At 43.3% G+C, this 15288-nt stretch overlaps 1 protein-coding gene across 1 annotated transcript in view; it reads left to right on the forward strand.

Moving 5' to 3' along the window:
* The first annotated feature begins 4553 nt into the window (after positions 1 to 4553).
* Positions 4554 to 15288, forward strand: part of f11r.1 (F11 receptor, tandem duplicate 1) — a 34058-nt gene continuing 23323 nt past the window's right edge. Inside the window, exon 1 of the mRNA XM_079605591.1 lies at positions 4554 to 4784. Within this exon, the coding sequence (XP_079461717.1) occupies positions 4742 to 4784 (43 nt within the window). The 5' untranslated portion in view covers positions 4554 to 4741. The remainder of the gene's footprint in view (positions 4785 to 15288) is intronic.

Below are 15288 nucleotides of genomic sequence, written 5' to 3' on the forward strand. Positions count from 1 at the left end.
GAGCATGGACGGGGAACGACCCGCATCCAACAGCTCCTGTAGGAAGGAGAGTATCACTGATACCTCGCATGACTGGGGTTCAAAGTGTCTATCCGAGCACCAGACGAGAACACTGACCACTTCAGAGCATAGAGACGCCTAGTAGACGAGGCTATATCCGCAGAAATTGTGTTCAGGACCTTCTCAGGAAGGTCCCCGAAAACCCGTTGAGGGGCCACACATGTAGAGCCTATAAGTCGGGACAAGGGTGTCAGATCGTCCCGTTCGCCTGTGTGAGGAGATCTTTCCTCAGAGGGACAGGCCATGGGACTTTGTCCACCATCCAAACCAGTTCTGGGAACAACGGTCTGGTTTTCCAGAGAGGGGCCAATAGGAGGACTGTTTGATGACCTGGAAACGAGGGGAAATGCATACAAGGGGCGACTGGGCCAGCGCGTCCCTGTTCTTTGAAAAGAATACTGCGCAGTGAGTGTTGTCTTTCGAGGCAAAAAGGTTGACTTTGGCCTCGCAGAACACACTCCATATCAGATGAACCATCTGAGGGTTAATAGACCACTCGCCTCGGGGAGTGTTGTCTCGAGAAAGCATATCAGCACCCAAATTCTGAATGCCCGGGATATGTGTTGCTCTCAGAGAGCTCAGGTTGGCTTTAGCCTAGAGAAGGAGATCTCTCGCCATGGAGTACAGGTTGCCCGACCTGAGACCGCCCTGGCGATCTATATATGACACCACCGACATGTTGTCCGTGCGGACTAAGAGGTGGTGCCCTTTGAGGTTTGACAGAAATGCTTTCAGGGCCAAACAAACTGCTTTCATTTCCAGACAGTTGATGTGTAAGCTCTTCTCCGTGCTCGACCAGAGGCCGAAGATAGGCATGCCCTTTTGCAGAGCTCCCCAATCTAGGTCGGAGGCGTCTGTGAAAACCACTTTCCTCCTGGAGGCCACCCCACATGGCCACGCCCTTGTGGTACAAGTCCTGAGCCCGCTAGGCAATCAGTGTCCGTAGACCGCTGTGATTCACCGTAATGTGCAGGCTCTGCTCAGGCATTTGAGCCAGTGCCTCAGCGGACGCATACACAGTAATGCCAGACGGAGTACTGGCGATGCGGCTGCCATTAAACCGAGAAGTTTCTGAAACTTCCTCAGGGGTGCGCATGCGCCTGCTTTGAAGGAGGCTGTCAGCTGTTGCACACAGAGCGCACGCTCTCATAGTTGCTAACTGTGCCCAGAAAGATCACACTCTGACTGGGGGTTAGTTTGCTCTTGGATAAATTGATTTTGAGCCCCAGGCATTCCAAATGGCCGAGGATCAAATCTCTGTGTTTTAAAAGTTCGGTCCTTGCCTGTGCCAGCACAAGCCAGTTGTCGAGATAATTTGTGATTTGTGCACATACTGAGTGTTGGTTTGACTGAAAAGGCTTTTGCCTCGGGCAAAGTCATAGTGACAACTGGGAGGCCTTTTGAAAGGGGACCGGGAACCCGTGTGTTGTGTGCTTAAAACATACTCTTTATGTGCTTTATTGGAGTCGCTGTGAAAACGGTGCTTGTGTGTAGGGGCGCGCACAGCGGGCCCGTTTACTACAATACAAAATGCTCCAGCCGTCTGAGCTGAACAGGGAGCTGTGAGATTCACAGGTTTCTTCGAGGGTGGTCCGGCTAGCGCGAGACTCGAGCCCTCTCTTTTCACCCTTGTTGCTAGGAGGTCTTCGGAGGCCTAGGGTCCAACACAATACTGGGTCGGGGGCCCTGGTGCCGAGGCGGTGGGTAGCACTTAGCTGGCTGCGAGCGGCAGTGGGTATCAGCCGCAGGGCGGGGCTGAGGGACCTGCTTCGCTGGCTTCGACGGCTGAGGAGAGGGTGTGGCTTTGGGCCTACTCGACACGGAGCTCGACCACTTTGGCAAAAAGTGTCTCATAGCCTGAGACGACTTCTGTGCTTCGGTGAACCTCTCCGAAAAACCTTTCACCACCGGGCCGAAGAGACCGGAGCTGGAGATGGGCGCGTTGAGGAAAACAGTCCTGTTAGACTCTTTGATCTCGGTGAGGTTGAGCCAAAGATGGCGCTCGAGCATGACCAGGCTAGCCATGCTTCTCCCGATATCCTGTGCTGTAGCTTTGGTAGCAAAGCTAAGTCCGTAGCGCTCCTGAGATCACGGAAGGCCTCAGGGTCCGGGCCAGCCTCGTCCATCGCCTGGAGGAGTTTGGCCTGGTAAACCTGCAGCACGGCCATCTTGTGCAGGGCCGAAGCAGCTTGGCCAGAGGCAGCGAAAGCGCGTCCAGCGAGAGCTGATGTGTTCCGCCATGGCTTGCTCGGGTGAGCCGCTCTAGCTCTCCAGCTAGCAGCAGTCTTCGGGCAAAGGTGAGCGGCCATGGCCTCTTGAGGGGCGGTAGCGACTCGTAGCTCTTTTCCGCCTCGCCGTCCACAGAGGAGAGCGTTGCGGACATGGAAGAGCTTGTGCGTGAGGAGAAGGGAGTCTTTGTGAGTTCTTGGTGAACTTCGGGGAAGAGCGGTGCAGGCCTGTGACAAGGGTTCTGCTGGCGCCCCGACAAAAAGACGAAGAGAGACGAAGGTGGGGGTTGACAGAGTCCGACGACAACTCCTCAGAAGCCGCGATTGAGAGGCTGTCGTCGTGTTTATCGTCCAACGCACCGATTGAAACCAGGCCCGCCACGTGGGTAGGGGGGCGCTGGTCCACCTGCGAGAACAGGACCGTGGATGGTGTTCGGGCAGGAGAAAGCGAGGCCCGTGGCCGGTGTGGGCTCGCGCACTTACATACCCTCGGACTGCCGCTGGCTGAGACGCTTCTTCTTCCTCGGTAGAAGCAGTGCGGGAAACGGAAGAGCGGAGGTGCGGCGTTGCCATCTTTCGAGAGAGCTAGCCGCGTCCGCAGCACCGAAACAGGCATTCCCTCGCAGAGAGAAGGGCTCAGGCATGAAATGCACTCCGAATGCCTGTCGCCCTTGTGCAGATGGGATCCGCACATGGCGCATGATGAACGAGGCATTTGCAGCAAGGCTCGTTCAGCTCTTTCAGACTGTATAATGCAACATTATAGACTGAAAGGGTATGTGTAGATCGCCGGATGGTCACTGGAGAACGGCGACAGGAGAAAGCGGCTTCCAATGTTGAAAAGGCACAGTCCGCTGTGAGAAGGCTCGTTCTAGCAGAATAAGGCTCGTTTCGATGGCGATAGCTTCAAAGTTTCCGGAGGACACAGAGATGTAAGTTGTCGCTGAAGTTGAGTAAATCTGCTATAATTGCGAATTCGGGCTCATTTATAGGCTCTGCCACGCCCATTTTGGCGAGCTATCAGCTAACAGCGCGCCAACACACGTCAGAGGCTCCTTCGCCATTGGATGTGCAGTTGCTGCAGCACAGCCAATGAGTGAGCCAGTCACTCTCTGTGCTCGCTGTGCAGCCAACATGATCTCACGGCGATTCGTACGAATTTTACGAGGTGGCTAATTCGTACCAATTCATACGACCTCACTCAAACGAATTTGTACGTTTTTTGCTAAATCGTACATATTTTACGATTTGCCAAAATCGTATGAATTCATACGAATGACCTACCCCTGACCCCGCCCCTAAACCTACCCATCACGTGGGTTTAGACAAATTGTACAAATTCGTACGAGTGAGGTCGTACAAATTCGTACGAATTAGCCACCTTTTAATCACTCGTACAAATTCGTACGAATTGGTCGTGAGATAGCGTTGGTGCAGCTGCAATGCGTTTTACATAAAAGCTTCAATAATCTGAGGAAAGAAGTTTCCCCACTGTGTATAGCTACGCAATACGAAGTGACCGTTCTCGAAAGGGAAGTAAACAGTAAATGGGCACAAAGCCATGGTTAATTTTCCTAAGGAGTGGTGAAACGTCTTACATAAGCGAGAGCTTAGCCTAAAAATGCTACAGAAAACAAGCTGTTCTCCATAAAATGAGCAGCGCACAGATAAACGTTGGGATTATAATGTTCAGGAACAATGTTTAAAATAAGTTTTAACTTTTAAAATAAGTTTTAACCCTAAGTCTTCCATCTAACAAATGAGTTTTAGAAATAAATTAGTTCATTTTGTGACTTCATAAGATGTAGTTGTAGTTTGGGAAAAGTGAAATAAATAAAATATCTCCCTTTGGAGAACTTTGAGCTTTGTAACCTTGCAGATCTGTTTTTATGCTCAAACAGCAACATTACACAACTAAAGTTGAAAAAGTGGAAAAACATACTACATGTTAGTTTCCATGACAGAGTTCAAGATAAATCATTTCATTACTAGCTTACTGGAGCTGCCATGCTTTTCAAATGATTGCTAAACAAACAGCAAGCATAAACTATGCAAAAGTGGCAAGCCCTTCCAGCGCACTCACTCAGTAGCCTACTTCACTCACTAGCATTCACTCCTTCAAGTGAACTATATTAATGGAGGGAATGGTGAAGGAGAATAGGGGGAGATTTCGAACACGTGTGCTTTGGTATTGGCCGGACCTATGAGGGGCGCGTTGACGAAGTATCGCAGCAAGGGACGAAAGCGGACAATGACGCGTCCTATGACTCGAAAGGGCGTTTAGTTTTAAACCTTTCAGTTTATCCTTAGCTTTGAGTGGGTTTAGTAGCTAATACACAGCCCCCTAAAAGTTCTAGTAACAATAGGCCTATTAAATCAGTTTTTTTTTTTTTTTTTTTTTAGAAAAGTGGAATAGCCTATTTTGAAATACTTTTTATAATTTCAGAGTGGATATGCTGACCTTCGTCTTTGTGTTCCTCTCTATCTCAGTCACAGGTAAGTTAGTCAATGTTTTCAATGACTGCTCTGATTATTTAGTAGGCTATAGACTTTAGTATAAAAATCTTTAATTAGCTGCTATTTTTATAGGCTATAGGGCCTATTATATGGTGGAGTTTAGTGTTTAAATAGTTTATTTAGTAGGCCTACAGGTCTGCAAGAACAAACAAAACATCATACCTGTCACTCAAATGATGTGTCCTTTAACAAATTCCCTAAATCTTTATTTTGAATCGGCGTCAATGAACCTTGAAAACCAACTCGCAAATATTTGAAGTCGAACCATTTGAAGAAGCGTAGGCTATTTCATTCAAATTGACTCGAATCAGTGAACCGAGTAAATTAAGAGCCGTTCGAAATGTGTTTGGAAAGAGACTTCGTAACAAAAACAGTTAACGGCCAGTAAAGTAAAGTGTGATGTTTTTGTTATCTAATAGTAGCCTAGGCTACTTTGCCACACTCTTAAGAAAAATGGTACCAAATTAGGGTTCTTCAGCTTGTAACAATTAGCAAAACCCTTTTTGATGCTAAATAGAACCCTTTTTATAAGGTTCCATTCAGAACCTTTGAAAGTGCTATATAGAAGTTAGAACATGCTATGGTGTTATAAATACAATTTTCAACGTTATTTCATTTAATTCATATATTAGTATCTTCATATTATTATTATTAATATTACTGTTATCAATATTATTTTTATAAATTATTCATAAATAGTGGTTTTTAGTCCTCTATCTGCCTGGTCTTATATCTTGTTGCCTCTATTTGGGTTTTACATTAAAACAAAACAGCATGTTGTGTCAATTAGGTTGCCTGCTTTTTATTTTTTATTGACATGGGAGATTGTAGCAATATTTACAGTGCTCTAACAGAGGTGAATAACAATTGACATTGAACACGATGTAGATGTAATGAAGACCAAGTTTCAGTGAAATATTTTCACAATCCTATGATGTGAATACACATCTGAAATACACAATTGAGTTTAGAGTTACATTGTGTCTTTTCCATTTGATTATGTAAAAACAAGTAGGAACCTTTATGTTCATGAAGGCCAACATTAGCAAAAATGGACAGAATAAGCCCTTTACCATGTCAAAACGAAAAAGCGATATAAAGTCATATAGCTTTAATGTTTTTTTTGTGTGACTGTGTATGTTTAGGCATAAAGTCATAATTTTAAAAAAATCCAACAATTTGGATCATTCTATATCTAAGGCTATCTCTGTTACTTTGTGGAGAAGAGAAGAGTGCCCTTCCTTAACTGAACAGAGCTGCGCAATGCATGTTCTGTTAAACTAAAAAGAGAAAAATACATTGTTAGGAAATTATTGTTCAATTTTTTATAGTTATAATTTATAGACATTTTAAGAAATAAATAATTTAGCCTAGCTGTTGAGAGTATGTTGATAGTGTAGTAACTGGTTGTACAGCTGAGCTCCAGAAAATCAGTAATGAGGAGGCTTTGACAGTTACAGATTTGAAAAACAAAAAGGCGGGAATAAAGAACTCTAACACAACGAACCATTTCAGCATAAAGGGTTATTCATGGACGATACGGTATAAATCATAGACAGTATATAAACGGTATAAATAGAACTGTAAAGAACCATCTGTTTTTTTTAGAGTGCAGTGACGCGGACACAGATAGGCCTACTGCGCTCGCATATACAACATCCTGTTGAGCAGACGGGGAAACGTATAAAATAACGATTGAAAAATTATGATTTAAAGAATGGTCAGAAAAACGTGTTTGAATGAATGTGAATTCATAGGCTACTATATTAATTTTAATTTCATAAATGTTTGCTGTTTACTCGTTTTTTTAAAAAAATTTTTACAATATTTTTTTTTCACAAAAGTTTTCATAACTTTCTCACACTCTTTAAAATGAAATGTACTGTTTACATCTAAATGTTTGCTAGTGTCACAAGGATTTTGTAGCAGGTCTGGTGGTTTTTTAATGGAACGTGGAAAAATTAGCTTTTTTTTTTAATAGACCTACAATATTTTCTCTTCTTCCTTTGCTGTAATGTTTGTCAAAATTGAGACATTCAAATTACAAATAAGTCATTTTAAAATGATATAATTAAAAACAAATGTCTTCTTTTAACCTTCATTGTTGAGAAGATGTCTATCTAAAACACATTTAAACCCAATCTGAAACATTTACAGCTTTGTGCAACACATTAGAAGATTACATGGGATGTTTGTAATATGGATAAATCCTGTGTTTGTTTTTAATACAATAATATGTTTTCTTAAAGGTGCCATGTGTAATTGTCTGGCAAAAAAATCAAGTCATAGCCTACTCCACATTCCATACCAGATGGGGGCAGTATACCTCCATAAAGTGAATTGGTCTACTCTAGAGTAACAGACGAGAAACGGCATAGTCTCTATGCTCCGCCCCTACCTTCACAACCATAGACATCATATAGATAGACGCCCTATTGACCGCTACTGCCTACTAGCGCGGTCGAGCCGTGGGGCCGCCATCTTAGACCGGTCACCCGCTCCACTCAGTGTAATCTGTATGGCAGGTGCAATGAGCTGTCAGCGCATTTAATTAATCATACCTCACTGAATACCGAACTGATTTTCACGCGGGGGTTTTTTCTGCAAATTTCATTCATGTAGATGATACAGGACACATGGTTCGGCATATTTTAATATTCATAGTCGGCTTAACAGTAATATAATATTCTGATATAAGATATAAAGTGACCAGACGTCCAAAATCAAAATATGTGATGTAGGATATAGGCCTAAGGTATTTTATAAATCACACACTATAAATATGATAAAGAAGCAGAAACAGATAGTTGCAGTAAAGTAAGATATTTTAATAAGTTGAAGAAACAGTAATGATTTGTGACACACACACTCGATTTGCGCATCGCCGTCATGTGTGTATTACAGGGCCGTTGAATGCTTATCTGATAACCGTGAAGCTCTTGTAATTATTACTTTACCCAACCTCTCCATGTCGAGTGATGCAGTAAACATCAGACTGCGCATGTGAACCGATCATCTCTACTATAGTAAAAAAAACACGAACACTGTTGAAAGATACAGTAGGCTACAAATGACCTGTTCGCGCCACAAATTGTTCTCCGTCCTTAGCGACCGAGTCATTGAATGTGAAACAGCGGCTGCTGTCGTCAGCGAGGCAGCAATATTCAGACAACGAGGGCGCGCGCGCCGCGCTGATACCTCCGTTTCAGTTTCTCGAACCCGCACAGTGCGGCGGTCAGAACACGGAGACCATTCTGCCCCTAGCTATGCGTGCGAAAGCATGGGAAGCGATCCCGGGCGTGTCAGAATGGGTGCTGAACGTTGTAAAACAGGGCTATGCGCTGCAGTTCGCTCGCCGTCCCCCGCGCTTTCATCCTTCAGCCATCTTTCTGCTCTCTTCCCTGAATTGAAATGAAGTAGTGGGCTGCACTTTCCACACGATTGACATCAGGTTCAAGTACGCCTACAAGCCGTGCGAGTTATTCGTGTATTGCAGGTTGGCTGGTGGTTATGTTGCCCGCATACCGCCTCCCATGGCCGAAACTGGTATTACGACACCTGTCGGGCCGTGCCGTGGCTAGTAATGCTAATGCTAATTAAGGTTGATATCTCTGCAGCACTATAACTTGACATTTTTTTAATGACATCATTGCCCTTATTTCTTCTCATTCTTTTGATGCGTGTAGCTCATTTTTTGGATATTTTTACCACAATTTTGTACACATGGCACCTTTAAATCTTGAAGAGTTCATCATTTATCTTTTTCTGAGCCTGCCAAATCGACAGGGTTCCATCTCACATGTTGCTTTTGTTTGATTATTTGTCTCTATTGGATAAAAAATAAATACTAAAATAAGTGTCTGGCTTATATGAAGATGATGTCAGAACATCATTACACTCTGGAAATGTCTAGGTTACTAATGTAACCCCCGTTCCCCGAAGGAGGGAACAGAGAATGTCACGTCGGAACTGAACTAACAAATTGGTATCTCGCCCGAGATCCCCTCGCTCCGCAAAGCGCCGGGTATATAAGGAAGCCTGCTTGCACTTGCACATTCAAGTTTTGCGCTGAGGAGCCGAAACGGTGTGTCCTTGCCGTTCAGTGGCGGTACAACAATTGACCGTTTGCAAAGACCCGCCCCGTTTAGTTACTGTTGCTATGTCCGACAAGGCATGCCGCTCTCATGCCACAGCATATTCTCACGCAGTGAATAATTCATCGCGGAGCAAAGAGGACACTGACAACGCACTGACAGAAAGTAGCCTACAGAGCAGGTTACTTTTAATAGGAAACAAAGTCTCAACTTTCAAATTTGGCATTTTTTGTAAGAAATTTAAACAATAAATATCCTTATTGCTAGACCAAGTGTCTAATGCCTCCGCCACGTCTGACTGCTGAATTTGCTGGAGGAACTCCATGCAGGGTTCGCCAGGCGAGGAACTCACCTGTGGAGCAGATAGCCCACATTAGCCGTTCACGAGCGGGTCCTAAGTGTTATTGGCTACTTGTAGCTACTTTTTATAATCAAAATTATAAAACCTCACAATTGTGTTAGGTGTCGCCAAACTATCAGGTCTACAAATGTCTGCTAGCGCGGTGCTGTGGAATGAGCACGCACCCCAAGAGGGCACGGCTGGTCTTGGGCCTAATATGCCAAGTCTATGGAGACAGCCTTTCCCTTCTGCTGGCCTCCAAAACAGACAAAGAACTGTTCTGAGGTCCAGGTATAGGTGCAAAGCGTGAACGGGACAGAGCAAAGCAAGAGCTGGGTCTGCCTCCTCTGGAAGCAGAGCTCGTAGGTTCACCACCTGATTCCGGAAAGGAGTAATGGGAACCTTGGGTACATATCCAGCCGGGGTCTCAGGATTACTTGAAGTTGACCGGTCTGAATTCCAGGCACGATTCGTCGACTGAAAATGTCTGCAGGTACCCCACCCTCTCAACAGAAGCGAGTGCAGTCTTAAGAGACAGAATTTTAAGCTCTACTGACTGCAGTGGTTAGAAGGGCGCTCTCGGTAAGACTGCTAAGACTAAGGAGAGGTCCCAAAAGGGGACCTTCTCACCTTCTCACGACCCTCAGGAACCTGATGATCAGGTCGTGCTTTCCCACAGACTTACCATATAGTTCTGAAGGGTTGGTCAAAATCCCTTGTCTCTTCAGTCAGTTATATATATAGTTCATTCTATATCCTTTTGAATGCTTACATTACTTTTATACAAATCAATAATCAAATATATGCATTATCACATAATCATTTCTATATTCTTTTGTAAGCTATACAGTGCTTTACATGTGTTTTAAATGTATTCTGTCATGTATATTTTCTCTAGAGAGCAATGCCATTTCTCTGCCTTTCTTCCTGAGGAGCTATGTTTTGGCTAACTGATAATGCAGAGCTCAAGCACTCTTCGGCCTTGGTGATGTTATTTGGTGGTGTTCTGTGTGTGTGTGTTTGACTTTCTACATAGGCACTTGGGACACAACGCTCAGCCGCATCGGCGCTCTCCTCTAACCTGCGAGGTTAACGCTGACCTAAATCTAAGGATTGGCGACAGCTATCCTAACTAATGGCGATAGGCACCTTTTATCTGCTCACATGTGTGAAATTGTTTATGGTTTTATGTTCTCTTAGCCAATCAGATGTATGATGATGCGATGCTTGCCCTTGCAAAATGGTATAATTGGTGTATTATTTTTGTGTAAGGTAGAGTTGGCTTGCGACCTCCTCGTGAGACTTTGACACTCGCTCTACCGATGAAACTGCAAACTATTCTTCAGTAAATTTTTATCTTTTTGATTGAACCTCACGACTCCTGGTCTTCTTTCATCATATCTGGTCTCGGGTCTTTTAACTGTTACCCCCCTAAAAGTTCATTGTGATGTGGCGCGATAGCGGCAACATACACTTTCAGGGTGGAGGGAACAAGCCTTCGCTCCAGCCCTTCTTGCAGGAAGGAAAGTACATCTCTAATCGGAATGTGAACGCCGCGAAGTGAGCTCAGATACTTCTGACCTTCAGAGGAGATGGTGGGCGAGTTGCGACATGTGACGGAAGCGTAGACCACCCTGATGGTTGATGTACTCAACAGCTGCAGTGTTGTCCGACTAGACCAGTACTTGCTTGCCCTTTAGCACTGATTTAAGTGGTGCAGCGCAAACTGTACTGCTGGCAACTCAGGGCAGTTGATGTGTGTTGTGGCAAAAATTCATCAAACAAACATCACTGCGTAAGGGAGACTCAGAGTCAAATTATAAAATTAAAGTATTTATTCTTGCAAGAAGGAGCAGTCTAATACACAGCTGTTACCCTGTGCAGAAGAGTGACACACCCCCAGACAGACTGAACCAGCTTTTATCTAAGATTCAAGGTCTTCTTCTTCAGAGCCCTCCTCCCACAGTAGTTTTCCATCCAGTGGTTTTCCATAGACAAGGAAGCCATAACACTAGTTTCGATTCGTCACTAGAGCCAACTCCTAAGCCCTCCTTCACCAAATGGCCTTCTGACATCTAGGTCAGAGGTCCTCGTTCGTCTGTTCTCTGGAGTGTCTCTCCCTTCTGCCTTCCCAGGTACATAAACAGAATCTTCTCACACTAACAAGTGAGAGTCACACATGTGACATTCTTTGAATCATCTATATTTTACTAAAGATCAGTGAATATCATAAAATAGCCACTACACTCCTCACTTTTTATCATTATTAATCAAACATAATAATAATAACAACATGCAAGTTCAAGTCATTACATCACCATCCTAAAAGATCAGTCTCCTTGAACCTGTGAAGAAAAAGTTTAGAATGAAGAAGCATAAGGCTGTTTTTTGTGGGGGAAAGCCCCATTAATTATTTAGCAAGCAAGTAAACAATTTACTAATGCCGGGCTCACTACCGCAGTCACACTAGTAAGGAAAAAGATTATAGCACAGTAGGAAAACAAACAGATAATAAATAAATAAATAAATAAAAATAAAAAAATAAAAAAAATAAAAAAAATCCCTCAGTTTCAAACCCTGTCCTTGTACGCCATCTCGTAACACGGATGACTGCTACTTTTAACCCTCTTTACATATCAATCGTTCTCAGAAAGAAAAAGAAAACATCAACACATTTAACTGTAATCTCTACTTGAATCATCTGCATAATTTTGTTCACCATCATCATCATCCAGATAGACTGTCATTTTCAATTGAACAGACATTCCAGTTTTCTCACATTCACCCATGAATAACAAAATTATCAGAATAACACATACAATCATAACTCCTACACATTCAACATTTTCCCCATATCCATTTCCCTAACCATATTTTGTTCTTTTACTTTTAATTCAATCAGGCAGTGGTTCTACTTAATAAGCTTCAATAATAATCCCCATAATTTACATGAATTAATAGATCTTCTCTTCCTCAAAACATTTGCCTTAAATATTTTCTAATGAATCAGTAACCAATCAAATCATTTGTCATATACCAATATCAATACTAAACCCTATTTTAATATAATCAGATAAAATCCTCAAAATCATCACAAAACCACATTCTTAATTCATTAGTTGGCCAACATCCTCTCGCCCCATGGACTAATGGGATGGTTGCGGCCTGTTGGTGTAGGTGAGCGGCTTGGACCCAGGTGTCACCTGTGAATGGAGACTTTAAGTATTTTGTTAGTGATTTGTCTTTCCCTCATCCCTTTTGGTGTGACCTGTGGAATTTTTTTACCATCTGTTTACAAACTGAAACATATTATCATTAGACATTTCTTGCTTAATAAAGTCAGAGTCCTTTTCCCCTGAAAAACATATCCACGTTAACAAGTCAATATTCATACATTTGGAAAACAGAATCAGTTCAGCTTGATGCAATCCATCCTGACATTCTGAAAAAGGAAAATTTTAAAGTTATGCTCTGTACACCTTTCCACAATAATAACAATCAGGCCAGGACCGTTACCAAAATTCATCCATAGCCATTATTCAACACATTTTGCCCTGTCTCCCAATCCTCCATGCTCTCTGTAAAGCAAAACAAATTTCGAGGTTATCGTTAGATAGTAAAGTACGTAGTTTCCACGGCCTTCGATGTCCTGGCGTTTCCTGTTGAAACAATCCAGACAGCAATTTTGTTAGGCAGAAGAATGGCTTCTTTCAGGGCTTTTACCCAATTACCCCTAAATAAACTATATTTGGCAATTGTTATACCATCCCCCTTTTGATGGTCGACACAACTCGATCATCAATTTAACATAACATTTAACATAGTGTCTTCAGACAAATTTCCTCCAGACATCTTTCTCTGTCTCTGAAACAAAAATATTACATTCTTCACTTAAAGCCACAATTTCATTTTCTTATCGAAGTATTTGAAGGGCAACGGCCCTCAGTCTCGCCACGTATCCTGCTTTTTCAGGTCTGTTGTTTGGTCTTGCAACCATTTTTAAAAGTCAGGTCGTGCTGTACAGACTTGGTCAATGTCAGTCAAAAAAACAAAACAAAAACCCTTTTATCAGTTATATTCAATCTGACTATATGGAAATACATTCTACATCGACTCTTTTATCTTTTATCTTCTTCAAGCCAACAACTCATTGTCTTTTCACACTTTTACACACGTTGAACGCAGACACAACAACCTTTGTTTCTCTCTGCCCTGTTCAACTGATTCCCGCACCGTCTTTAATCTTGTGGTGCTCAATATCATACATTTCTGCCCTTAATTTCTATCTCATTTGACAAAACACCGGTGTACCAAATTTCGCAAGCTTGCTTTTGAGACTTCCCCATATTGACCGCTTATCTGCTTTCTGTGGATTTCTCTTTTACGCGCGTTCTCTTTATTTGTCAAGCGTCCCCGACAAACCCGACCTTTCTTTTAACCCAGTCGGACGGGTTACACTATTAGTGTCCTCCTAATTACGGTTTACCAAAAAATCTGTTACGACTTTCTTGGCTCCCCCTAATTAGCCTCAGCACCCAAAAATACTTTGCTCCGTGGTGGAACAATTAATTTCCAGGTACCTATCTGTATGAAATGTCTTGGTCTGCCACAGTTCTCAATTAATTCCAGATTATTTATCTGCTTGAAATATCTTGTTCTGTCACAGACCTCAATTAATTTCAGATTATTTTCCTCGTATCTGTTTGAAATATCTTGATCTGTACGTAGATCTCAATTAATTTCAGATTACGTACCACAGAAAACAGTTCTCAGCCAATATGGTTCAATTTCACTCTTCCCCCAATTAAACTTAATTTCATTATACATTACCCAGAGATGTGTTGTTCTGAGCCACCTGAGTTCTTTGATTCCAGTGTCCGATCCTCCCGGGCTCTGACATCGGCCGGCCTCTCTCTCTTAAGTTTACGAGGTAGAGCTGGAACTTACTCAGTCCAGGTGGCCAAACACCGTCCGATCTCAGGTCCAGGAGGCATCGTCCAAGGAATCCCACTTCTGACACCAAATTGTTGTGGCAAAAATTCATCAAACAAACATCACTGCGTAAGGGAGACTCAGAGTCAAATTATAAAATTAAAGTATTTATTCTTGCAAGAAGGAGCAGTCTAATACACAGCTGTTACCCTGTGCAGAAGAGTGACACACCCCCAGACAGACTGAACCAGCTTTTATCTAAGATTCAAGGTCTTCTTCTTCAGAGCCCTCCTCCCACAGTAGTTTTCCATCCAGTGGTTTTCCATAGACAAGGAAGCCATAACACTAGTTTCGATTCGTCACTAGAGCCAACTCCTAAGCCCTCCTTCACCAAATGGCCTTCTGACATCTAGGTCAGAGGTCCTCGTTCGTCTGTTCTCTGGAGTGTCTCTCCCTTCTGCCTTCCCAGGTACATAAACAGAATCTTCTCACACTAACAAGTGAGAGTCACACATGTGACATTCTTTGAATCATCTATATTTTACTAAAGATCAGTGAATATCATAAAATAGCCACTACATGTGCCACTGCAGTCGAGGTCCTGTCCATGAGCACCCCATCCCAGCTGTTAGTGGAGGCATCTGTTGAAACACCAACATGCCTGGACACTTGTTATATATGGAACTCCTGCCCGTAGAAATGCAAGGTCTGACCATGGACTCAAGGTTTGGTAACAGGCTGGGGTAATTGCCACCCGGTGCGTGCCGTGTTGCCATGGCCATCACGGGACTCGGTCGTGAAAGCCAGTGCTGAAGTGGTCTCATATGAAGCAACCTGAGCAGCGTGACTGCAGCTGCGGATGCCATATGACCCAGGAGACTCTGAAATCGTTTTAGTGGAACCGTTGTCCTGCCCTTGAACGAATTCAGGCAGTTCAGCACTGACTGAGCACGCTTGTTCGTGAAACGTGCAACCGAGTTCTTGTTGACCGAGTTCAACTCCATACAGAGAAAAAAGATTCTCTGTTCGGGGGACAGTTTGCTCTTTTCGTAGTTGACCTGAAACCCAAGATGGCTGATGTGCTGGAACACCAGGTCCCTGTGTTTGCACAACTGCT

Source organism: Phoxinus phoxinus, assembly GCF_949152265.1.
Source record: "Phoxinus phoxinus genome assembly, chromosome: 3".
Classification (NCBI taxonomy): domain Eukaryota; kingdom Metazoa; phylum Chordata; class Actinopteri; order Cypriniformes; family Leuciscidae; genus Phoxinus; species Phoxinus phoxinus.